Source organism: Schistocerca piceifrons, chromosome 1 (assembly GCF_021461385.2).
Source record: "Schistocerca piceifrons isolate TAMUIC-IGC-003096 chromosome 1, iqSchPice1.1, whole genome shotgun sequence".
NCBI lineage: Eukaryota > Metazoa > Arthropoda > Insecta > Orthoptera > Acrididae > Schistocerca > Schistocerca piceifrons.
In genome coordinates, this window is record NC_060138.1 from 1,027,489,019 (window position 1) to 1,027,511,295 (window position 22,277).

At 43.6% G+C, this 22,277-nt stretch overlaps 1 protein-coding gene across 1 annotated transcript in view; it reads left to right on the top strand.

Moving 5' to 3' along the window:
• The first annotated feature begins 611 nt into the window (after window positions 1-611).
• The window catches only part of LOC124796174 (tyrosine kinase receptor Cad96Ca), a 463,689-nt gene continuing 442,023 nt past the window's right edge, over window positions 612-22,277 (top strand). The window contains exon 1 of the mRNA XM_047260268.1: window positions 612-1,197. Coding sequence (XP_047116224.1) covers window positions 1,134-1,197 — 64 coding nt within the window. The 5' untranslated portion in view covers window positions 612-1,133. The remainder of the gene's footprint in view (window positions 1,198-22,277) is intronic.

Genomic DNA, 22,277 nt, shown 5'->3' on the forward strand with positions numbered 1-22,277 from the left:
AGGTACCTTTAAGTCAAAAACAAAAGGGGATATCCATATTTACACCTTTTCCTCTAATTTTGTGCTGCATTTCTCATCTCTACTCTACGCCATAACTCTGACATAAATCAATTTTAGACGAAACTTAATTTAACGTTTTACACTAATCTTGATCATACATTACACTCACGAAGTGTGTACAGTTACTTTTGAATCGCCCTGTATGTATATACACCGGAAGAGTGTAGTAGCATGTTGATGGAAACTTTAATTGTGATGAGCAGTATTCTGGATGTGCTAGAGCAGCGAAAATGTACCGCTAAAGTACGCTTATAAGATGTTTATGTCTGTCCAAGTCCTAAGCGGCTGCTGACAATGCCCATTCCGCAGCTGGCACGACGCCTTCATATGTGTAGGCAGCAAGCCAGGCAGAGAAACAGAGACAGCGGCTCGCGCCTCCTGGAGGCAGCAACGGAGGAACTGGTTGGCCGCAAGACACGAAGGCCGCTGCTGATTGGCCAAGAAGCCTTCGGTCAGCCAATGAGCGGCCGCTGTCCCACCTTTCTTTGCCCACGGTGAGAGCTGCCGCGAGGAATGAGGTAGGAAGGCCAGCCAAGGCGAGGTTTCACCGGACGGCAGGCGCAGACCGACGGAAGTGCCGGAGCCGTGACGCAGGGGTTGGGCAGGCTTCCACGATGGAGGCAGGGTGAGCGCGAGTCAAGTTTGTTTCGTTTGTCAGCCCGAACGGGCGGCACACGTCGGTCCGTCAACAGCAACATACCGGCTTCCAGGCACCAGCAGTGACGTCACAACCGCGGCGTAAGCAACAGGTCGATTCCGTCACTCTCCAAAATACGTCAGAGGTGTTCTCCCGCGCATCTTTCGGTATTAGCGTGCGGTGATATCAACTCGCGAACGAGCAAGCAACTCAGCTGGAATACGTGCAACAGATACATTGGTTTGCGTTAGCGAGTGTAATTTTTGTGGAAGTGTGTCAACAAAGTCGTGACGGACGTGTGAAATTTTACTGTTACAAGTGATTTGTGTGAAAGAAGATAATTCCTAGGGCAACATCGTGTTCATATTCTCTGGAAAACAGAAGCACGTTGTTAGGAAGATTGTGTTTTTCGACCCTAAGGATTCGGAGAAGGAAAATGACCGCCTCTTCAGCAGCTTTGTGGGTCTTCCTGCTCTTCACTTTTCACCAGCTGAACACAGGTAAGGAAAAGAAAGTGCTTACCTTGTCCATTCTGTACAGTGTTGAATAATGCGACTGTACTGTAGATAAAGACTCAGGCAGAAACAGAAACCAGTCCTAGGAAGCAGCTGTTTGTGTCTGTATCATCTTCTAATTGCTGTTTTTCTCTAACAGTCTTCGAGCCATAAGGAGGTTTTTGTTTCCGTGTTTACTGTTTGCTTGTTCACTGCACTTCATAATAAAAGTTCAGAAATCATTAAAATGAGAGGAAATTCATTTATTATGCAATTCCATTTACACATTATCGCTGTGTAATATATGCGTTGTTTTGGAGTGTATAATTGATATCAGTTTACATCCTCTCATTACTGTACAAAAATCAAGTGGATATCTGAATTTAAAGTCGTAGTGAACTTATTTAGCATGGTGACCTAGTAGAACGATAGGTGCCGAGCAGCAACAGTATTCCGCGACGAATTTACTGTAGGAAATTTCATTATCGTAGTCTCCATTATTTTAGTGATTGCTTTCTGCCTTATAGGTAAGGTTTCGTGCATGATTCCATATCGAAGGACTTGTTACCAATTTAATTAAGGGAGACTGGTACAGCGATTAATCTCTCTTTATAATTTATCAAGACTGCAGCGTGGGAGTATGTTTAAGACATTGTGGTTTCCATTAATATTTCCGCACAATACAACCACAGCTCCCCAACAGATCTTGTTCTGGAAGAATAAAGTTCACCCCCACTCCCCTCTCCAACACGTATGCATAATTAAGCAGCATCCCACTTCCACCGTAAGGTGTGCACGATCATCTATCGAATTACTTCCGCCCACCACGCTGTGTTGGTTTCCATCTTACATTGGCACGTATTGTAATAAAATTAAGTAAGAAATAAAACGACTGCAAGGACAGTTAGTCGTCCATATGGATAACTATCACAACTCTTCTGAAACGAAGAGAACCAGAAAATTAACGCTCCAAAGATACTGAACGCAACCAAGCAGTTAGCGGTACACCCATTTACATGTATTCCCCCTCCACTGCCGTCATCACCTCCCCTCCATCTATTCTATTCTGTAGCTTCAAATTGACCATCAGTTAAGAGGCAGCTACTTTTAACTTTATTCCTTCAACAATACTTATTCTCAAAGTATTGTTGCTTCGAAGATAGACTAGTTTTGTATCAAATGGGGAGTCGCGTTTGTCATATGTAATAAAGTATATCGGTAATTAATGCTTTTGAAAATCCCGCCACGAAAATAGTACTTACAGAATTAGTTGGACACTACTAGTGTCTCAAGTGGTACAATGATTTGAAGTAATAAGGTTAAATCATTTCCAATTCTTACCTTTACTGACACGTTACTCCAACAGTAATGGATCACCATTTTCACGATTCAAAGCTTCAACATTCAGTTATGCTTGACGTTTAACCGATAGTTCAGATAGCCCCGAAATAGGAACGAACAGCTCTTCCACTGAGTCCATGGGTTTGTATTAAAGCAGATCTTGCTGGCTACCATTTTCCAAAAATTACGGTCCTCACTGAAATAGCCTGGTGTTCCCGACTCATCTTTATTGTAGAAGTAGTTCGTTTTCTTATGTAATCTTCAGTTTCTCAAACTTCCTAAGCTTAGCTTGTTTTCGCCCAAAATAGAATACCTGCTTCCGGGAGTTCCAGAGCTCACATGCTTGTTTTGTGTTTGTGTGTTTTTTTATCATTTTCTGTAAAATGTAACTAACTCTACGATGTCAAGATTGTATTCCAAGAACAAGTTCAAAAATCTCATGTACATTTTAACAGAGCTATAGTAGAAATAAAACATGCGGTTGCTTGCCGGTTAAGTCCGTCAGACTGTGACAGAAACATCGACGTGAGCTGTCCTCGTCTCGTGCTAGTCGTTTCCGGTTCATTAACAAGCATTCCATATATAACTCCGCAACGGATGTCCGAAGTTCCCAGTCCATCCTCAACAACAGTTGCTTTTTCAGTGACCATCCGAAAGGAGATTAAGGATAAGTGAAAGGCGTGTACAACGTACCTTGGTATCACCCTGGCAAGACGAACGAAGTGATAGTAACTTCGCCAGAGCATACCAGTAAATAAGCAGTCACATGTAATTGCTTAATTCTTTGTTGTCTTGGTTGTGATGTGGAGCTGATGAATGATGCTGACATTGATGAGTTGTGTTGCCGTAAATGTTGGTACTAAAATCCAAAGATATCCAAACGTAGGATGAAGGCGAGGAGGAAATTGAAAGGCCTGTAAAAATTAACCCATACGTCACTACTCATCATAGTACTTGCATAAATTTACTTGAAAGGTAAAGAGATTTTACACTTCGCGTTTGGCATCACAAAACAACAAGAATTGACACTCTATAATTACACACACAGACACTGCAACGAATTGATGGAAGTCAAGTTACTCAGCAGTGTGAACAACTTAATAGTGGTTGTCATACAGAGTTACCGATTGCAAACAAATAAGCTAGACGTAGTATGAGAGCAAGTTGCTGGCAGTTGCTTACATGTTATATATTGACACAGCGCACCAGTAGAATATAAATGTTAGATTCTTTAACTTGAAAATCGGGACATTTGGTGTCCCGAATGAGGCTTCTTCGGACATCAATATAAAGGGTGAAAAGCTGCTTAATGGGGACGTATGACAACCCTAGTGATGACAATATAGTTTTTTAAGCAACGTCCACGTCCTCTCTTCCACCCATTTCATTGCTGAAGACAAATTTAGATGTTTTATGCATTATATTGAGTCATACCTAATTTATGATACATCGAATGTTTTCAAATGGCTCTGAGCACTTTGGGAATTTTAACATCTGAGGTCATCAGTCCCCTAGAACTTAGAACTACGTAAACGTAACTAACCTAAGGACATCACACACATCCATGACCGAGGCAGGATTCGAACCTGCGACCGTAGCAGTCGCGCGGTTCCAGACTGAAGCGCCAAGAACCGCTCGGCCACACTGGCCGGCCTCGAATGTTTTCTGCAACCGTATCATCAAACTATCATTAGCGTTTCATAAAGACGACAATGAATGACACATAATCGACCCAGGGCAGCACTTAAAAGACATCATAATAGTTGCTAGATCAGTGGTTATTTCTACTGTAAAACTAAGTCTTACACTAACTGGAAGCACAACCCCTTTAATTACTTCGTTCTCATTTAAATGTCATTAGGTTTACACCAGGAAAATACCCCAATGTCCGCTTATGTATGTTACCTGCTTGTGTACGATAACTTTTGTGGTAACTCCTCCATAGACACAAACATAGCTTTCTCAAATCCTGATGCTGTAATAAGCAGCTCACGGTTTATTTACGAGATGCAGAAATTTACAGTGGTGTCGAAGCTGATGCCGTGTTCCTTGACTTCGGGGGAAAATCGTCCCTAAGGTTTGGAATGTCACCTAGTGAACAAAATATGTGGAATACATGCAGTCGTACAAAGTATGCAACTTCTCTGAAGACTGACAAGCAGAATTCGATAGTTCGCTGTCAGTGGCAGGTAAAGTTGCGTCAAGCGTACATACCACCATTGCTATTCGCAATGGGTATAAACTAGCACACGACTCCAGAAATGTGGAGATGCTTCACCACTGTTATCCAGTAATTAAGCGCTCTGCTTAATGAGTTGTCTTCTTCTCAAGTCCCCATCCGGATTAGATCGTTTACTAGCTAATCGCTGCAACTCACTGTACCCGTGGGCGATATTTACTGTGTCTGCGTACGTGTTTCTTCTTTTCCTTTTCCCAAGTCTATCATATTTGCCACATAACCAACAAGTTCGATCAGCAAGTTTCTGATAGAGGACATTGCACTAAATGACGGTCCCTCATTTTTAATTGTGGCGCGTTATTCAGACTTTCTCGTGTAATGAAACTTTTCTATCATCATTAACCATTATATTACATTACTAATTTATCGCGGCATCATCTTACAATAATACAGGATTTGACGCCATAATACTATGAAAATAAGCACTTCAAAAATATGCCTACACACACGATATATATATGGTGGTTGTTGTTTTTGTGGTCCTCAATCCAGAGACTGGTTTGATGCAGCTCTCCATGCTACTCCATCCTGTGCAAGCTTCTTCATCTCCCCGTACCTACTGCAACCTACATCCTTCTGAATCTGTTAACTGTATTCATCTCTTGGTCTCCCTCTACGATTTTTACCCTCCACGCTGCCCTCCAGTACTAAAGCCCTTGATGCCTTAGAATATGTCCTACCAACCGATCCTTTCTTCTAGTCAAGTTGTGCCACAAATTTCTCTTCTCCCCAATTCTATTCAATACCGCCTTATTAGTTATGTGATCTACCCATCTAATATTCAGCATTCTTCTGTAGCACCACATTTCGAATGCTTCTATTCTCTTCTTGTTCAAAATGGCTCTGAGCACTATGGGACTCAGCTTCTGAGGTCATCAGTCCCCTAGACTTAGAACTACTTAAACCTAAGGACATCAGAAACAAACATGCCCGAGGCAGGATTGGAACCTGCGACCGTAGCAGCAGCGCGGTTCCGGACTGGAGCGCCTAGAACCGCTCGGCCACCACGGCTGGCTCTCTTCTTGTCCAAACTATTTATCGTCCACGTTTCACTTCCATACATGGCTACACTCCATACAAATACTTTGAGAAACGACTTCCTGACACTTAAAACTATACTCGATGTTAACAAATTCCTCTTCTTCAGAAACGCTTTCCTTGCCATTGCCAGTCTACATTTTATATCCTCTCTACTTCGACCATCATCAGTTATTTTGCTCGCTATATAGCAAAACTCATTTACTACTTTAAGCGTCTCATTTCCTAATCTAATACCCTCAGCATCACCCGATTTAATTCGACTACATTCCATTATCCTCGTTTTGCTTTGGTTGATGTTCATCTTATATCCTCCTTTCAAGACACTGCGCATTCCGTTCCGCTGCTCTTCCGGGTCCTTTGCTGTCTCTGACAGAATTACAATGTCATCGTCGAACCTCAGTTTTAATTTCTTCTCCACGGATTTTAATTCCTACTCCGAATTTTTCTTTTGTTTCCCTTACTGCTTGCTCAATACACAGATTGAATAACATCGGGGATAGGCTACAACCCTGTCTCACTCCCTTTCCTATCACTGCTTCCCTTTCATGCCCCTCGACTCATATAACTGCCATTTGGTTTCTGTACAATTTGTAAATAGCCTTGTGTTCCCCGTATTTTACCCCTGCCACCTTCAGAATTTGAAAGAGAGTATTCTAATATATATATATATATATATATATATATATATATATATATATATATATATATATATAGTGTGTGTGTGTGTGTGTGTGTGCGTGCGTGCGCTCTTTCAGCCGAGCGGTCTGAGGCGCCTTGCCACGGTTCGCGCGGCTCCCCCCGTAGGAGGTTCGTGTCATCCCTCGGGCATGGGTGTGTGTGTGTGTGTGTTGTCCTTAGCGTTAGTTAAAGTAAGATTAATAGTCTGTAAGCCTAGGGACCGATCACCTCAGCAGTTTGGTTCTGTAGGAACTTACCACAAATTTCCAAAATGTATGCTTTTATGAGGATGGAGAGGTCATTGGGCGTAGCCTTGCTGAAGGAATGATTTAAGAAAACCTAAAACAGGACGGCCAGGTAGAGCAAAATTCATCCTCCAGATGTTTAAAAACTGCTGTCTCATTCGGATGGTCCATATTGTACGATGGCCTTTGATAAACACGCAGTTTAGTCTAGTTATTATAAAACATTGTTTTGTTCCTCGTCGCTGCGCACATAAAGGACAAGCGCTGGTGATTTGTGAACTTTGAACATGCTGCTACGACACACGCACTATCTCCAGTCTGTGTGTAAAATTGACTCCAGACTCGTAAACACGCCTCTATTAACACCAACATGAACATCTTCATGTCCTTTCCTTCCACCTGAAAATCTTAGCGTCCGTCCATGATGAGTGAGATGTTGAAATTGGGATAGTGAGACGACATTACTAACATGCACTAAACACACTCGAACATGAGTTTCTTCTAACAGCAGCACGTTGTGATCATGTACTCTAATGCGAACTGGTTTTGCAGTTATCCCCTTTCGTTATCAACCACTACTGTGAATCCTCTAAATAGTCTCTGATTGTGTAGCGTGCGTTATTTGAGAATATGATTTGGCTGATTTTCGAATAGATGTATTTGCCTTTTTAAACAGATGTCTTTAGTAACCTTTTGCATCTCCTCAGGCAATGTATTATATTGTTTAATTCCCTGGCAGGAACGTTGCTTTGAGTTTTTTTGTTTGTGTTTCCTTGGTAATGTAGGTCCAAACTGACGCTTGCTCCACGACTATGTATAGAACTATTAGTGAAGCACTTGACATTGTTTTCCCTCGCGCGATTTATTGCTCACCTTACGATCACTGGGGAACTGTGAGATGGAATCTGAGCCAAAATTCACCTGCTTACAAATGTGGAGCTGTACTGCACAGGTTCTCGGCAACCTCCGTTCACTCATTAAATGCTCCATTGCAATAGCTCCTTGCTCGCTGAGCAAAACTTACGGCTTCGTAAACCTTGGCGATAGCGTCAGAGTGCACTAAGGCTGTGAATGGAATACTGTTCTGGGCTCTGGTCTGTAATACCCTGAGCCCAGTCGTGTTGCAATGGCGTCAGTTGTGCAAGGCAAGCGCGTCTACTTTCCGGGCTGTCGACTATTCACGAGCGGCCGTTGCTGCTCTTTATGACTGTACTGTATTCGTAAATGCGCCCATTTCTGATAACACGAAGTTCCATGAAATGTTTGGTGTGTGTCTGATATATGGCGAGATTTCAATTCACTCTCCCGTAACGCAGAAGTGGAAAGATCGAAGATATAACGGTAATCGGAACTCACAGCATTCCTTCCAACATTTCTTGAATGAAAATGCTTGGCACAATAAATGTTTCCATCAGTAATCTTTCATCTGACTCGGAATTCCCCTTTTGGAACGAATCCTTCTCGGCGATTGCTAAAGGTAAAGAAAATACAGATGAAAATACTAACAGATGGAAACAAAGTAAAATAAGTTTATTTTCATTGCGTTCTACCATCTAACTGGTAATCATGGCAACATGGTCTTTCACAAAAAAATATGTTAAAGATCTGTTCGCAGACAAAGGGGTTGAGTTATAAATTCATATAGTGTCAAACATTTCTCACCATACATATATTGGAGAGCAATGTGTTAGTTAGCTTTATCGAGCAGAACCCGTAGGAGCTTTTGTCTTTTAAGAGTTCCCTATATGGTGTCGACATGCTTTTTCTCTTGCGAGAAATTTGGAAACATGGTATGTCAACACAACTGCCTCCAATAGGAAGGCATGACAGATACATCGTCGTTTAACGTTCCCTCCCTATGTGAGGGTTACAGGTAGCGGCCTCTTAAAATGTTACACAAACTAGCTGGTGGCAAGGAAACTAGTGCCACGACCTGTCTTACATTAAACGACCTCTATAACCTGACGAGAATTCCACATATCGGTGGGCTATGGAGGCGATGAAGGACGCAGACAGAGCAGTGAACGAGTTCAATCTTGTGAGCGAAGAGATTAAGGTTATGCGTTAGACATTCCGTCTTGTAGACTGAACCCGTCACTAGGAATTCCTTTTCAAAATGATAACGCATATTTTAGAAACAAGGATAGGTAGGAAGGTGCGGTTTGTGGCATAATGTTCACATACGCCTAAAGTTTTAGTGGCCGTTTAACGTACTTCACTAAGTGCGTCAACTGTAGCACGCAGGATATCTTATCGGTAATCCAGTTCCTCTCATGTCCGGCGTAGCATATCCTCATTAACGTATGCAATTGCTGCTCTGTTGCCAAAGCTCACAGTTCCCGCAGGTCTCGCACCCTGAAGAAAAATAACCTAATTGAGTTAAGTGTGGAGACGTTGGGGGTGGGGTGGGGGGGGCAGGAAACATGCCGTCCTCTGCCAGTCAAACGCCCTGAAAATGTCGTCCAAAGCCTTCCTGACGATCGAGACCCAGTAAGGAGGGGGCACTAACCTGCAGCTGCAAGATGTCAGGCTGCAACTCTTCGACCTCTGGGAATGCAAACTGTTCCAACGTGCCCAGATAAACAGTCGATGTTGTTGACACCTCTAATAAAAACGGTCCCACCACACGGTCGTGAAGCATACCTCACCACAAGTTTTCCTTGGGAATGTTGCGCACAATTTCCGTGATAATGTGGGAGTTTCAAGAGCCCCAGTTCATCATATGTAGTCGGTTTATCTTCACGGACACATGAAAGCAAACTTTGCCCATTGTCACCTTTTTTAGGATAGACTGGTCATCGTCGATCCGGCTCGGAACCTCAATCGCAAATGCTTTGCGCTTAGGCACGCCACCGCGTTCAAGCGCGTGCAGTAGCTGCACCTTGTAGGCAAGTTGTTTCAGCCCATTGAGTAACATTCTGTGCCCCATGGTTGGTGCTAGTTGCGACTGTCAAGAAGTTTGAAGGGTAGATTTGTTTGACCTCTTGATACGTGTGTGCTGCACCTGTTACACATCTGCATCACTCACGCTGGACGCACTTCCGGATTCCTTGAACTTCGTTTATCTCTGTCAGGTGTTCGGACTAGATGGATTTTGGAACACTCTGTATTATTGCAGGCCAAAGTTGACGACGTTTCGTTCATAGTAGCTGATTTCTGAACATCAGGAAGGTTCCTCTGTCTGTTGTTAACTTTGTAAGCCGCAAACTGGATGAGAAGGATGAGAAAATAAGCTGTGCATAACAAACGCAGACCTCTCCTGCAGAGGACAGAGTGACCATTGTAATTAATACACAGACAAACTGCCCAAGAGGTCGCGTATTGTTTATTAGATTAGTTCCAGTCATGAGATACGAGCATTCTCAGACGTTTATTTCCCGGTTTATATTTATGAGGCTCATTCAAACGAAACCTGGGAGTTGGAGAACCTTAGACGAGCCATCAAGCCGAAACGCCGAGGCATGTTGTCCAGTGGCGTTATCCTCCTGCATGATAATGCCCGCCCACACACTGCCAGTGCGGTGGAGAGGACATAGCAGAAGTTTAGGTGGGAAACGCTGGAACATCCATCGTAGAGTCCCGACCATTCACAGTGTGATCTTCATGTGTTTGGACCTCTAAAACACGCTATTCGCGGTCATCGAATCGCAACGGACGATGAAGTGTGTGACTGTATCCAGGCCTGGATCCGACAGAAGCCTATTAGCTTCTTCAAGGATGGACTCTACCGGCTAGTGTCGCAATGCGATAAATATGCCAACAGTTTTGGCAACTAGTGCCCCTTCATATATGTTACACACAAATCTCTAACCTCTTGTTACCAGAGTGTACTGCGAGAAACTATTGAAATAAATTAAATAATATGTGACCCCCCCCCCCCCCCAACGGTTTACCTGTTACATTAAATTTATACTATAGGACATAGACATTTTTGTTTATGAATATGTAGTTTTAACGAGAAGCTCTTTCCTGGGCAAGCTTCTTCATTTCTGCAAAACTGCTGCAACCTATACACATCTGAACCTGCTTACTTCAGTCGAGCCTGAGTCTACCTATAGAATTTTTACCCCCCTTCCCACAGCGCAGTGCTTATCTCCATTACTACACTAAGGAATCTTTGCTTTATTTACTTATTCTCGTGTCAGAAAAATACATATTATATGCACAGTTACGACTATACTACTTTTGCCAAAACTTCGCTACTTCCAATGCATTTACTGCTCTTTGATGAAGTGCATCTTCAGTGCAGAAGACTGGATGTAGTCGTCATTGAAGCATATGATGAACAGTCAGGTCCACAGTCGCGCAGAATATCATCTTGATCAGTGAAGCCCCACCTTACAAAATCAACGTTTGATCTGCCAACTCCATATCTCATTCTGCTCAGGGTCATCCGCATTATCCATTTCTCATCATAGCCATGAGGTAGAGTCTGTGGAAATCTATGCCAGCCAGGGGGAAGGTACGTCGTAACCCTCCTCTGTTGCAACTTAACTTTCTCTGCAGTGGTTCCAAGTGCTGTCCAAGTTCTGAGGAAACCCCACCTTAACTTCAGTCGTTGCGGGTGCGGTTCGTGGCCATACAGAGGATACATTCTCTCCTGCTCCACTTTCTTTCTTTCCTCATTTCTCTTCGAACAGCAGGTGGTACTACTACTACTGCGAGGTGGTAAAGCCATTCGACTGGAGGGGATTCCAAGCAACCTGTAATGATGTTGCAGGTGTCATTGAGTTCTAATTCCACTTATTTGACGTGTGATGAATTGTACTTCCGTACTCCCTCGCAGAACAGCATAGTGCCGTTGCAGAGGTTCATATAGTTTCAGGTTGACTAAACCCACTCTCATGTGACCAGTTTCCGTAGAAGATTGTTCAAGGTGGAAACTTTATACTTGTACTTCATTTTACACTTGCACACGCAGTGCTTCTTGAAAGTAAGTGATCTATTACGTGTCACTCCTAGGAATTTTCGAGCCTCACCTGACCATACTATGTTTGATTTTTCGACTAGATTCCCTGTTCTTCTTACGAAAAGCAGACATTTGTGTCTTTGTGCGATTTTATTGAAGTTGGTTTGTATTGCAGTATCTGGGAAGTTGTTTAAGGGCATTCGTGAGGCTGTTCAAAATCTGTGCTCTGGGCTACTAGAGCAAGACGTTCCTGCTTTTCGGTGCTACGGGTTGGTCATTTGTGTACACACTATATAAAACTGGATCCAGCACACTTCCCTGCGCGAAGCCTTTTTTTTTTTTTTTTTTTAAGTATCCATCGGCTTTGCTGTTCTTGGAAGTTGACGGGGAATCTGCGCTTCAGCGAAAGAATGGCTATCAGCCTAGTTACCTAAAATCCTTTGTCAGATTGTTGTAGACCTTGACTAGTAGTAGCTGGTGACTGTCAGTGTCATACGCTGCTGATAAGTCGACAACCACCTCTCTTTTCACCCTACCAACTTCAAACTCATCTGCTATAAACTGTGTGAGCCTTAGCAGCTATCCGGTGCAGCTTTTGTCAGGTCGGAATCCAAGTTGCTGAGGCATAAATAAGGGGTCAGCTATAAGGCGATTCAGAATCAAAACTTTAAGTGAAGGTGTGCTTTAAGCCTCTCTTCTCCTCAATTCCATACAGTAGCTCCCCGTTAGTTACCATCTAATTCTTCTGTAGCATCACATTTCAAAATCTTTTTTCCTCTCTTTTTTTTCTGTCAGCGGATCTTTCTCCTTTTCATATGACATACTTAGACCTGAGTCGAAACAAGGCCGCGGGAATAGATAACAATCCATTAGAACTACTTACGGCCTTAGGAGAGCCATTCGTGTCAAAATTCTACCATCTGGTGAGCAAGATGTATGAGACAGGCGAAATTCCCTCAGACTTCAAGAAGACTATAATAATTCCAAACCCGAAGAAAGATGGTGTTGACAGATGTGAAAATTACCGGACTATGAGTTTAATAAGTCACAGCTGCAAAATACTAACGTGAATTCCTCACAGACGAATGGAAAAACTCGTAGAAGCCGACCTCGGGGAAGATCAGTTTGGATTCCGTAGAGGCAATACTGATCCTACGACTTACCTTAGAAGAAACATTAAGGAAAGGCAAACCTACGTTTCTAGCATTTGTAGACTTAGAGAAAGCTTTTGACAATGTTGAGCGGAAATTCTAAAGGTAGCAGGGGTAAAATACAGGGAGCGAAAGGCTATTTACAATTTGTATAGAAACCAGATGGCAGTTATAAGAGTCGAGGGACATGAAAGGGAAGCAGTGGTTGGGAAGGGAGTGAGACAGGGTTGTAGCCTCTCCTCGATGCTATTCAATCTGCATATTAAGCAAGCAATAAAGGAAACAAAAGAAAAGTTCGGAGTAGGCATTAAAATCCATGGAGAAGAAATAAAAACTTTGAGGTTCGCCGATGACATTGCAATTCTGTCAGAGACAGCAAAGGACTTGGAAGAACAGTTGAACGGAATGGACAGTGTCTTGAAAGGAGGGTATAAGATGAACATCAACCAAAGCAAAACGAGGATAATGGAATGTAATTGAATTAAGCCGGGTGATGCTGAGGGAATTAGATTAGGAAATGAGACACTTAAAGAAGTAAATGAGTTTTGCTATTTGGGGAGCAAAATAACTGATGATGGTCGAAGCAGAGAGGATACAAAATGTAGACTGGCAATGGCAAGGAAAGCGTTTCTGACGAAGAGAAATTTGTTAACATCAAGTATAGATTTAAGTGTCAGGAAGTCGTTTCTGAAAGTATTTGTAAGAAGTGTAGCCATGTATGGAAGTGAGACATGGTCGATAAATAGTTGAGACAAGAAGAGAATAGGAGCTTTCGAAATGTGGTGCTACAGAAGAATGCTGAAGATTAGATGGGTAGATCACATAACTAATGTGGAGGTACTGAGTAGGATTGGGGAGAAGAGGAGTTTGTGGCACAACTTGACGAGAAGAAGGGATCGGTTGGTAGGACATGTTCTGAGGCATCAAGGGATCACCAGTTTAGTACTGGAGGGCAGCGTGGAGGGTAAAAATCGTAGAGGGAGACCAAGAGATGAATATACTAAGCAGATCAGAAGGATGTAGGTTGCAGTAGGTACTGGGAGATGAAGCAGCTTGCACAGGATAAAGTAGCATGGAGAGCTGCATCAAACCAGTCTCAGCACTGAAGACCACAACAACAACAACAACTTATTTAATCATCAGCTTCCATTTTCTTGTAAGTGTTCGAAGAGATTTTACTTGACGCTTCAGGCAGGGATTTATTTGCGGGCACCTGAAGCCACAGTACCCGAAAACACTGACAGTGATCCACCTCTTTGGACCTCGTGCATCCCGTCCCCTTTATCGCAATGTGCGTGGCTGACCCAGAGAGCTTGTCCGTGCGAAAGTTCAGCGGAGTTCAGAGCGCGGCTGGCCTTGGCGACCTGCCGGGATAACATAACGGGACGCGCAGCCCGCCTCGGCGGTCACGACTGCGGAGAGCCGCCACTGCGACGCGGCGCCGGGCACGCATTTGCTGTTCACTCGCAGGCAGGGGACGGGGCAGCTCCGAGATTCCACTGAACTCTACTGTTAAGTAGGACTGCTGGTATTTTTAAAAACATCTGGGATCAGGTGTATCGATATTTAAAAGAAACATCCATATCGTGCACCGATATGTCGGAAGAAAAGTATCAGTATATCGACGGAGAAATATCGACGTACTGTCCGGCCGGAGTAGCCGAGCGGTTCTGTGCGCTACAGTCTGGAACCGCGCGACCGCTAGGTCGCAGGTTCGAATCCTGCCTCGGGCATGGATGTGTGTGATGTCCTTAGGTTAGTTAGGTTTAAGTAGTTCTAAGTTCTAGGGGACTGATGACCTCAGATGTTAAGTCCCATTGTGCTCAGAGCCAAGCCGTTCGTGATATGGTGTCAGCAGTAGCCTACGTATGGGGCGGTGATTTCCTAGTGCGGCTGCTACTGCTCTCCGACCAATGCTCCTGAATGACACAATGTGGCAGGAAGTCAGTTACCTATTGACAGAAGGCTGGCACAGATATGAAGGACTTACAATGTGCTTCCTGCACAGTACGGCGATTGCCCCTTGTAGTGGTCAAACGTGGTCAACAGGAACTTCGACGATGAACATGGCTTCGCTCACTTTCCCATGCAGTCCAAAAACGAGGCCACTGTCACAACCGAATTGCCCCCCCCCCTCCCCCGCAAATCGTGATATCGTACAATTCTACCAGGCGGCCAAATAGACATCCGCTGCTGATAACGCTCTCTTTGACGAGTACGCGTCGTCTCCGTGTCTCTCGTAGTGACCAATCAATATCTGACTTTCTTTATATACCCTAACAGGCCTGGTATCAACACTAGACTCGAACAACATCAACGCATTCTGGTGGCCGTTCTGCCGTTCTACATGTCACGGAGAGCTGCAGCTCCAATCATTCACATATCCGTCGATGGTGTGTAAGTGTACGAAGGTACGGTTGACATCCGACTAAGTCTTTGGGATGTTTCACGTTTTTGTCAGGCAGTGTGTGTGACACAAGAGGAAATATCCTGTGCTACACATTCGAAATGTAGACATGGCATAAAACGTGACAGAAAACAAGAAAGTAACCTTCACGTTGTTAAACAAAACATGATGCTGTGATCTAAAATTACACTTTGTGATGGACGATACAGCTGATCGGGTACCTTCCACGCGTTAATTGATACGCCAACCACCCAGAACGCGCTTGAAAGGAGGAACCCAATCATCAATGCCGACAATTCTTTCTGGTTGTATGACCGTGGTCCATGGAACTCTTTCATCCCTAACGTTTTGTCTAAAGCACAACCAGGAGCACCTCCGAAGATGTCCCACGTAGCTTTGGACGAAATTATGTCCAACTGGCATGTCAGATCATCAAAATCCCGACCTGGTTGGAGGGATCTGCCCAGAGTACTCCAAATGTTCTCAGTTGGGGAGGGATCTGGCGACTGTGCTGGCCAAGGTAGGGTTTGGCAAGTACGAAGATAAGCTGTTGAAGCTGTTGCCATATGCAGGTGTGCATTATCTTGCTGAAATGTAAGCCTAAGGTGGCTTATGTAGGGCAACAAAACAAGATGAGCAGTGTCTTCAACATACCGCTGTGCTGTAAGGGCACCACGGATGACAACCGAATAAGTCCTGCTATAAAATGAAATGGCACACCCAGTCTATCACTCCTTGTTGTCGGGCGACAGTCAGGTTGATATCCCATCGCAATCCGGGGCGTCTCCAGTCACGTCTTCGCTGGTTATCGGGGCTCAGTTCGAAGCGGAACTCATCACTATAGACACTTCTACTACAGTCACTGAGATTCCGCGCCGAATGGGACCGACACCACTGCAAACTGGTTTGTTGGTGTTCAGAGGTCAACGGTAATCGGCGCAAGGGACACCATGAGCGCCGTCGCCTTTCTGTTACCCTGTTATCAACTTTCCTTGTGGTCACTGAAGCGGTGTTTGCGCTTAGGATCGACGACAATGTTGCATCTGGGGCTCTGAGTGCCTTTCTGACGACTGCTCGGCATTCACGATCTATCTCGACAGATTCCTTCTTGACGTTATGCTCAGCCATTGTTTACCCATTCCTGGCAACATCTTCGACTAGTGGGATCGTCCCTGTTCAAATGTCGAGCGATTTTCTGATTACTCCAACCGGCTTCTTTGAGCCCAATTACACGTGCTCTCTAGACACTCATATCTCCATGTATTGTTCATGCGACTGTATGCGAACTGATAACACGGAATGAAATTCCCAAGACTTTATGCCCTAGTATCATGAATATGTCCCCTGTTTACTACCCTTGCTGCGCGGTGAAATTGCGCTGCAGCGTCACACATTCATCCATCGGTCGCCAAAGTTCACAATTTTGGATTTTCCGTCAATGTCTGTACGAATATCAGTTAGTAACAAATTTACATAACTCCTTCGTGGTCAGTTTTTTTTAACCTTCGGGTGTATTTTCCTATCATAAATGAAGGTACTGAGCTTGAGTCAATCTTTTTACTTTCCTTTTTCACGCAGAAAGCTTCGCATACTGTTTATCATAATAGACACGACAGGAAGCTATTTGTTCAGCGTACGATCAGCAAAAACAAAAGAATAAAATTGTTCAAATGACTAAGCACTTGGGAACATCTGAGGACTGATGACCTAGACTTAGAATTACTTAAACCTAACTAACCTAAGGACATCACACACATCCATGCCCGAGGCAAGATTCGAACCTGCGACCGTAGCAGCAGCGTGGTTCCGGACTGAAGCGCCTATAACAACTCGGCCACAGCGGCCGGCAAACAAAAGAAGATCAGAAATAGGCACAGGCGGATAACGAGGAAATGCCTCAAGAGAAGAGCGCTGTTCCTTAGAGGCGAAGATGCTTCGGTAACAGAAATCTAACAACTCCGAAATAAGTTTATTTCTGTGTGCTATGAACTGAGTATTTATACCCAACGTACAGTAGAGCGCCAGAAAAAAAGGAACGAAGACAGACTCATGAATAAGTAACGTAGTAGCTGGTGCAAGATGCAATAAATGACATTGCAGTGTCGTGTGAGCACATAAGTGGAAAACAAAGAGGGTATTTGCGCAACATCAGAGTACTCGCTACGACCTTCACTCTCGGAAATTTTCTTGAGGCATATTACTCGCGCGGAAATTCCACACACAACTTGGTCCTTGTTTCCGTTTGTTGTTAGTCTCGGACAATGCGCACAGGGTGCGCGTAATTAACGAGGCCGTTGCTCCTAACCACGAGATACCTCTCCAATTTGGGGATGTACCGGCCGCGCTCTGTCATTCCATATTACGGTTACATGCACCAGCGGAGCCCAACGCCGGAAGATATTACTCTGGCCAGGCCCTTATCATAAGCACGCCACGGTCTTGGCTGCTCGTGTTAGGTATGGTCTATTGCAGTAGGTAAGGCGCGAACAACTCTTGCAGAATTAGCCAGTACCCTTAAAATTCCTCGATTTCAGATTAAAAGTGGCTGCGCTTCTTAAGTGTTCCTTGAAACCTGTTTGTCGCCTTCTACATGATTTTCAACATTTCGGACACAACAAATGAAAGGAAGAATCTTTCATTTTGTATATTAAATAGATCACTTTAATATTGACATCATAACAAGACGTTCCATTAGTTCATTCATACAAAAGCAATCAGAGGTTAACGCTGTTGTCTTTATCGGGATGCTATTGTCGCATTCATCTGAAAGGACGCTGCGAGGAAAGTTAGTCGGACAACGTCCTGTACCTAATTTGCTTCAAAATTGCAGCAGCTGAGTGTTTCGTTTGTGTGTGCGTGCGTGCGTGCGTGCGTGCGAGCGGTGGGGGGGGGGGGGGTGGAGGCTCTTGTGTAACGATATTCTTTCGCACTGTCTCGAATCTGATTCTAATTAAATTAAGGGGACGATGTATTTATTTCAGTACTAGCTGACAAAGCCGGCATTGCCCGGATATTCATTGCTTCAGTTTTCTGTGGTGATGTAACGAGAAAGTATAATTCCCATGTATTCGTAAAAACACCACTGAAATACAAAGAAATACGCATAATGTACAAATTTATAAGCACAGTTTCCAAAATAAGAAACATGATCCCCGATAGCTTCTGTGCGGTGCGCACAGTTGCTTCGCGTATGTACAACGCGGTTTTGTAAATGCCTCTGTGGCAACGCCTCTTCATAGCTCTGTAGACGGCAACTGTTTTCACTTGGCGCTTCGCAGTTGAAAGCCATCAAAACCGCTGCAAGATGTCAGTTTCCTTACATTGACTCCAGCGTAGGAGTGTATAATAGTAAAGAATAAATATGTTAAAATTCCTTGCGTGATGCATTTTTCTAGAACCTCAGCGTGTATGATGTCATATGTCTTGGACTGAGCGGCACATGTAGATACTGTCAGCGAAATATGCTGCAAATAGATTTAGTAGCAAAGAAGTATTAAATTTAAATACCATGCTTGCTGCGGCATTTTTCACGAATTTCAATGTTCATGAACTCCTATGTTCTGACGTACGTGTCGTACATTGATATAATTTTGTAGGTACATTCAGCGGCATATGCGGATACTGTATGCAAAATGTGTTGCGAATAGAGTTCGTAGCACAAAAATAATACCTTTAAACGTCATGCATGGCACGCCACTTTGTCACTCATTGTTTGTGACGTCATATATTCTGAACTGTGGTAGGCCTGACAGTAAGGGACATACCACGAAGTTTGTTTGAAATTCGTCCAGTCGTTTAGGAGGAGATGTGGAACACACACACACACACACACACACACACACACACGAGAGAAAGACAGTTGATTTGTTATATAACTAATTTTGCTACATTTCACCATCTACTTTTGGAGTACTACTTTTGTAGTTTCTTATTCCTCTTGTGTGATTTACATGGATTGGCTAAACGTGTATTTATTGAGATAGACTGCGAAGCCTTACGACGATTCCTTAGCACACAGTCTTGTCTATACTCATTCGTGTCCTCACGACCGTGAGACAATGAGGGAGGGAGAACTGCGTTTAACAACCTGTCGACTCCAAGCTCGTTAGAAACTGCAAGCTCTTTGTAAGGAAATCGAACGTGCCCTTTTCCGGGGAATCATTCACACAGTCGACAGTCGATATAGGGAAATCACAGGAAACCTAAATCGCCATGATCCGCCCCGCATTTCAGCCCCACTCCAAAACGCTCATCCAGTCTGCCAGCGAATGCACTAGCTCGCCCCTACATCGTAAAAAAAGAAAAAAACGCCAGACAAAATTTCTGCTCACACATTTCGGGGATTAGAAGCCTTTTGAAACAGCCTGTTTAGTCCGCCATGGTGTCTCGCGGAATTCATCGTAAGCAATCTCTAGGACGTGCATTATAGATCTTTCAAACGAAGGGGAAATTCCAAAGGCGAGGACACGTTCCGAGGTGCTAGCGTCATTGCTGTGTAAAGCTATCGGCGCACAGCAAGAAGCAGCTAACGCTGGCGGGATATCCAACGTCACGAGACACAGCGCCGTCAGCACACACCACGAGCTGTTTAACACGGTTTTGCGCTCTCGGCGCACTACAGCAGCAGTTGTCGGCCTCATTTGGCTTACAATCCTTACAGTTTGTTCGCAAAAATTGGCGCGCGTAGAATTCCTACGTTGGCTCTATTAAAACGCACGTTAGCTTTCTTGAACATATGCAAGTCACTTCGTGCTGTCTGTGGTATACATAAGTCAAAACTTCAGTAACCGTGTACGTGTATTAAGACAAAAATGAAAGATGCATGTCCACTCGGTAAGTATATAAACTTACAAAAGTTAAGCAGCTCGAACAAACTCACTGCTGACAGTGTGTACGTGTACATAACATCAAATATTACAGAGATTATTTCTGCTGATTTCATAGAAATATCCCACAACCATTTAGAAAACTAGAAAATGAAAAAAAAAAATGTGTACCTCAGTACGTGAACCCTTGACTGATCGATCCACAGTTTTATAACGTGGCACTCCATCCAACAACGCTACGCACAAACTCTGATATCAGCAAACTCGTATATTATGTTTCAATGTTCTAAATGCTTTGCTCACCGAAATACTATTAATTGGATAATTGTAATAAATCCTAACAAGAACGACACGTTTTCATAAACCTTCAGTGGGTCGTTGCCTTAAAACGGCTTACTCTCATAACATAAGAGTTATAACGCGAAAATAACCAAATACGAAAATTCTTTAACGGCCATTATGACGCTTCCTATCTTCTTATTCCAACAGGTCGTACCATTAATAATTCGCCCCCGAGGCATTCCATGTGCGGATCCTTGGAAACAGCATATATTCGTAGGGTATCATGTACAACATAAAACCCACCGAATATGTGATTTTACTGAATACGACAAATACAAAATGGCGTGTTGCTTTCTGCTTGTCGGAGGCGGTCTCGCTTTCTGTTGGTTCTACTGTACGTGGCACGTTGCCGAAATATCGCAGAACTTAGTTTGTATTTCACATGACGAAAGCTCCTCAACGTCACAAAACTCGATGAACGCCACGTCAAAGTTAGCCAACTCGTTTCGTGTGACAAGACGTAACGGGCGTGATGGCCATATCTCCATTTGTAACCAAAAACCGCATCCGCCCCCGGTAGCTGAGTGTTCAGCCGACACGGTAGCTCAGGGTGTTCGGTCAGAGGGTTTAACTATCCTCTGTAATTAAAAAAAAATAAAAAATAAAAAAAACTGAGTGAACGGATCAACGAACAACGTGAACGGGTGTCATCGGACTTCCGCGACGAACAAATTCAACGAACAACATAGAAGAAAATGAGATTTAAAAAAAATGATCAGCGCTACAGAATGTCAAACCTAAGGTTCGATTCCCGGCTGGGTCGGAGATTTTCTCCGCTCAGGGACTGGGTGTTGTGTTGTCCTAATCATCATCATTTCATCCCCATCGACGCACACGTCGCCGAAGTGGCGTCAAATCGAAAGACTTGCACCCGGCGAACGGCCTACCCGACGGGAGGCCCTAGTCACACGACATTTATTTACCAAAGACCGCTGCGGGCTATACTAGTTACTTTCACAATCCGACAAGCCTACCAGGAAGTGCAGCAACTATTTTGGAAGTCACTACGGTTTACTGATTGTTCTGTTCTCATAACTCCATCAAGCTCTTAGGCCACTAATTTTTCCAAATGTAATGGTAATAAATTAGTTCCCTGACCTAGGGTGAAGCAGAATTGCTCACATTTGTCGTATCATTCTTCTGAACGACAACTTGCCGAACTGGTTGTCGTTCGCTGAATTAAAATATTCTTTAATTTTGGATGATCATCCCAGTTTCGGCTGATGAGTCATTTTCGAGTGTTTCCCATTTCTGGTAAAAAAGATATCGCACCCGAAAGACACGATCGGAGGGCAATGGAACTTCATACACGAACACACGCAGACATCGAGTTTGCAACAGAAAATTAATTATTAAGTCTTCATTCCCGTGGTCATACTGTCCGTAATTCCTGTACATTTTTCTATGATTCTCTATATGAATATCAGCCTGGAATCTCCTTTGCCTACTTTACACGCTTTCTCTACATCATCTGCTTGCACCTTTCTTAGGTATTTCCTCGTTTAGCACAACTGTTTATCACCTAATCCCTCACTGCTTTATGACTTTAAACACGACACAGTGTAGCATCACTACTATTTGTTTGCAACCTTCTGTCTAAACATGCCTCTTACACAGAAACACACATCCTTAGCCAGAAGGGTGCAAACAAACAGTAGTCACGTTTAGCGTCATAATTCTGCAAAGCAGTGAGGGATCAGCCTGAAAACGGTTGTGCCGAATTAGAGAATACCTGGAACACGTGGAAGCAGACGACGTCTGCTGTTGTGACTAAAGATCACACTTAAAATAACACCATTTGATTATGATCTATATCAATGGAACGAAGCGCGTTAGGTGACAAAGTACGCATTTTTTTGTAGTTGCAAAGAAAGGTTTTCAATACTATAAACAATTGTAAGGTAACT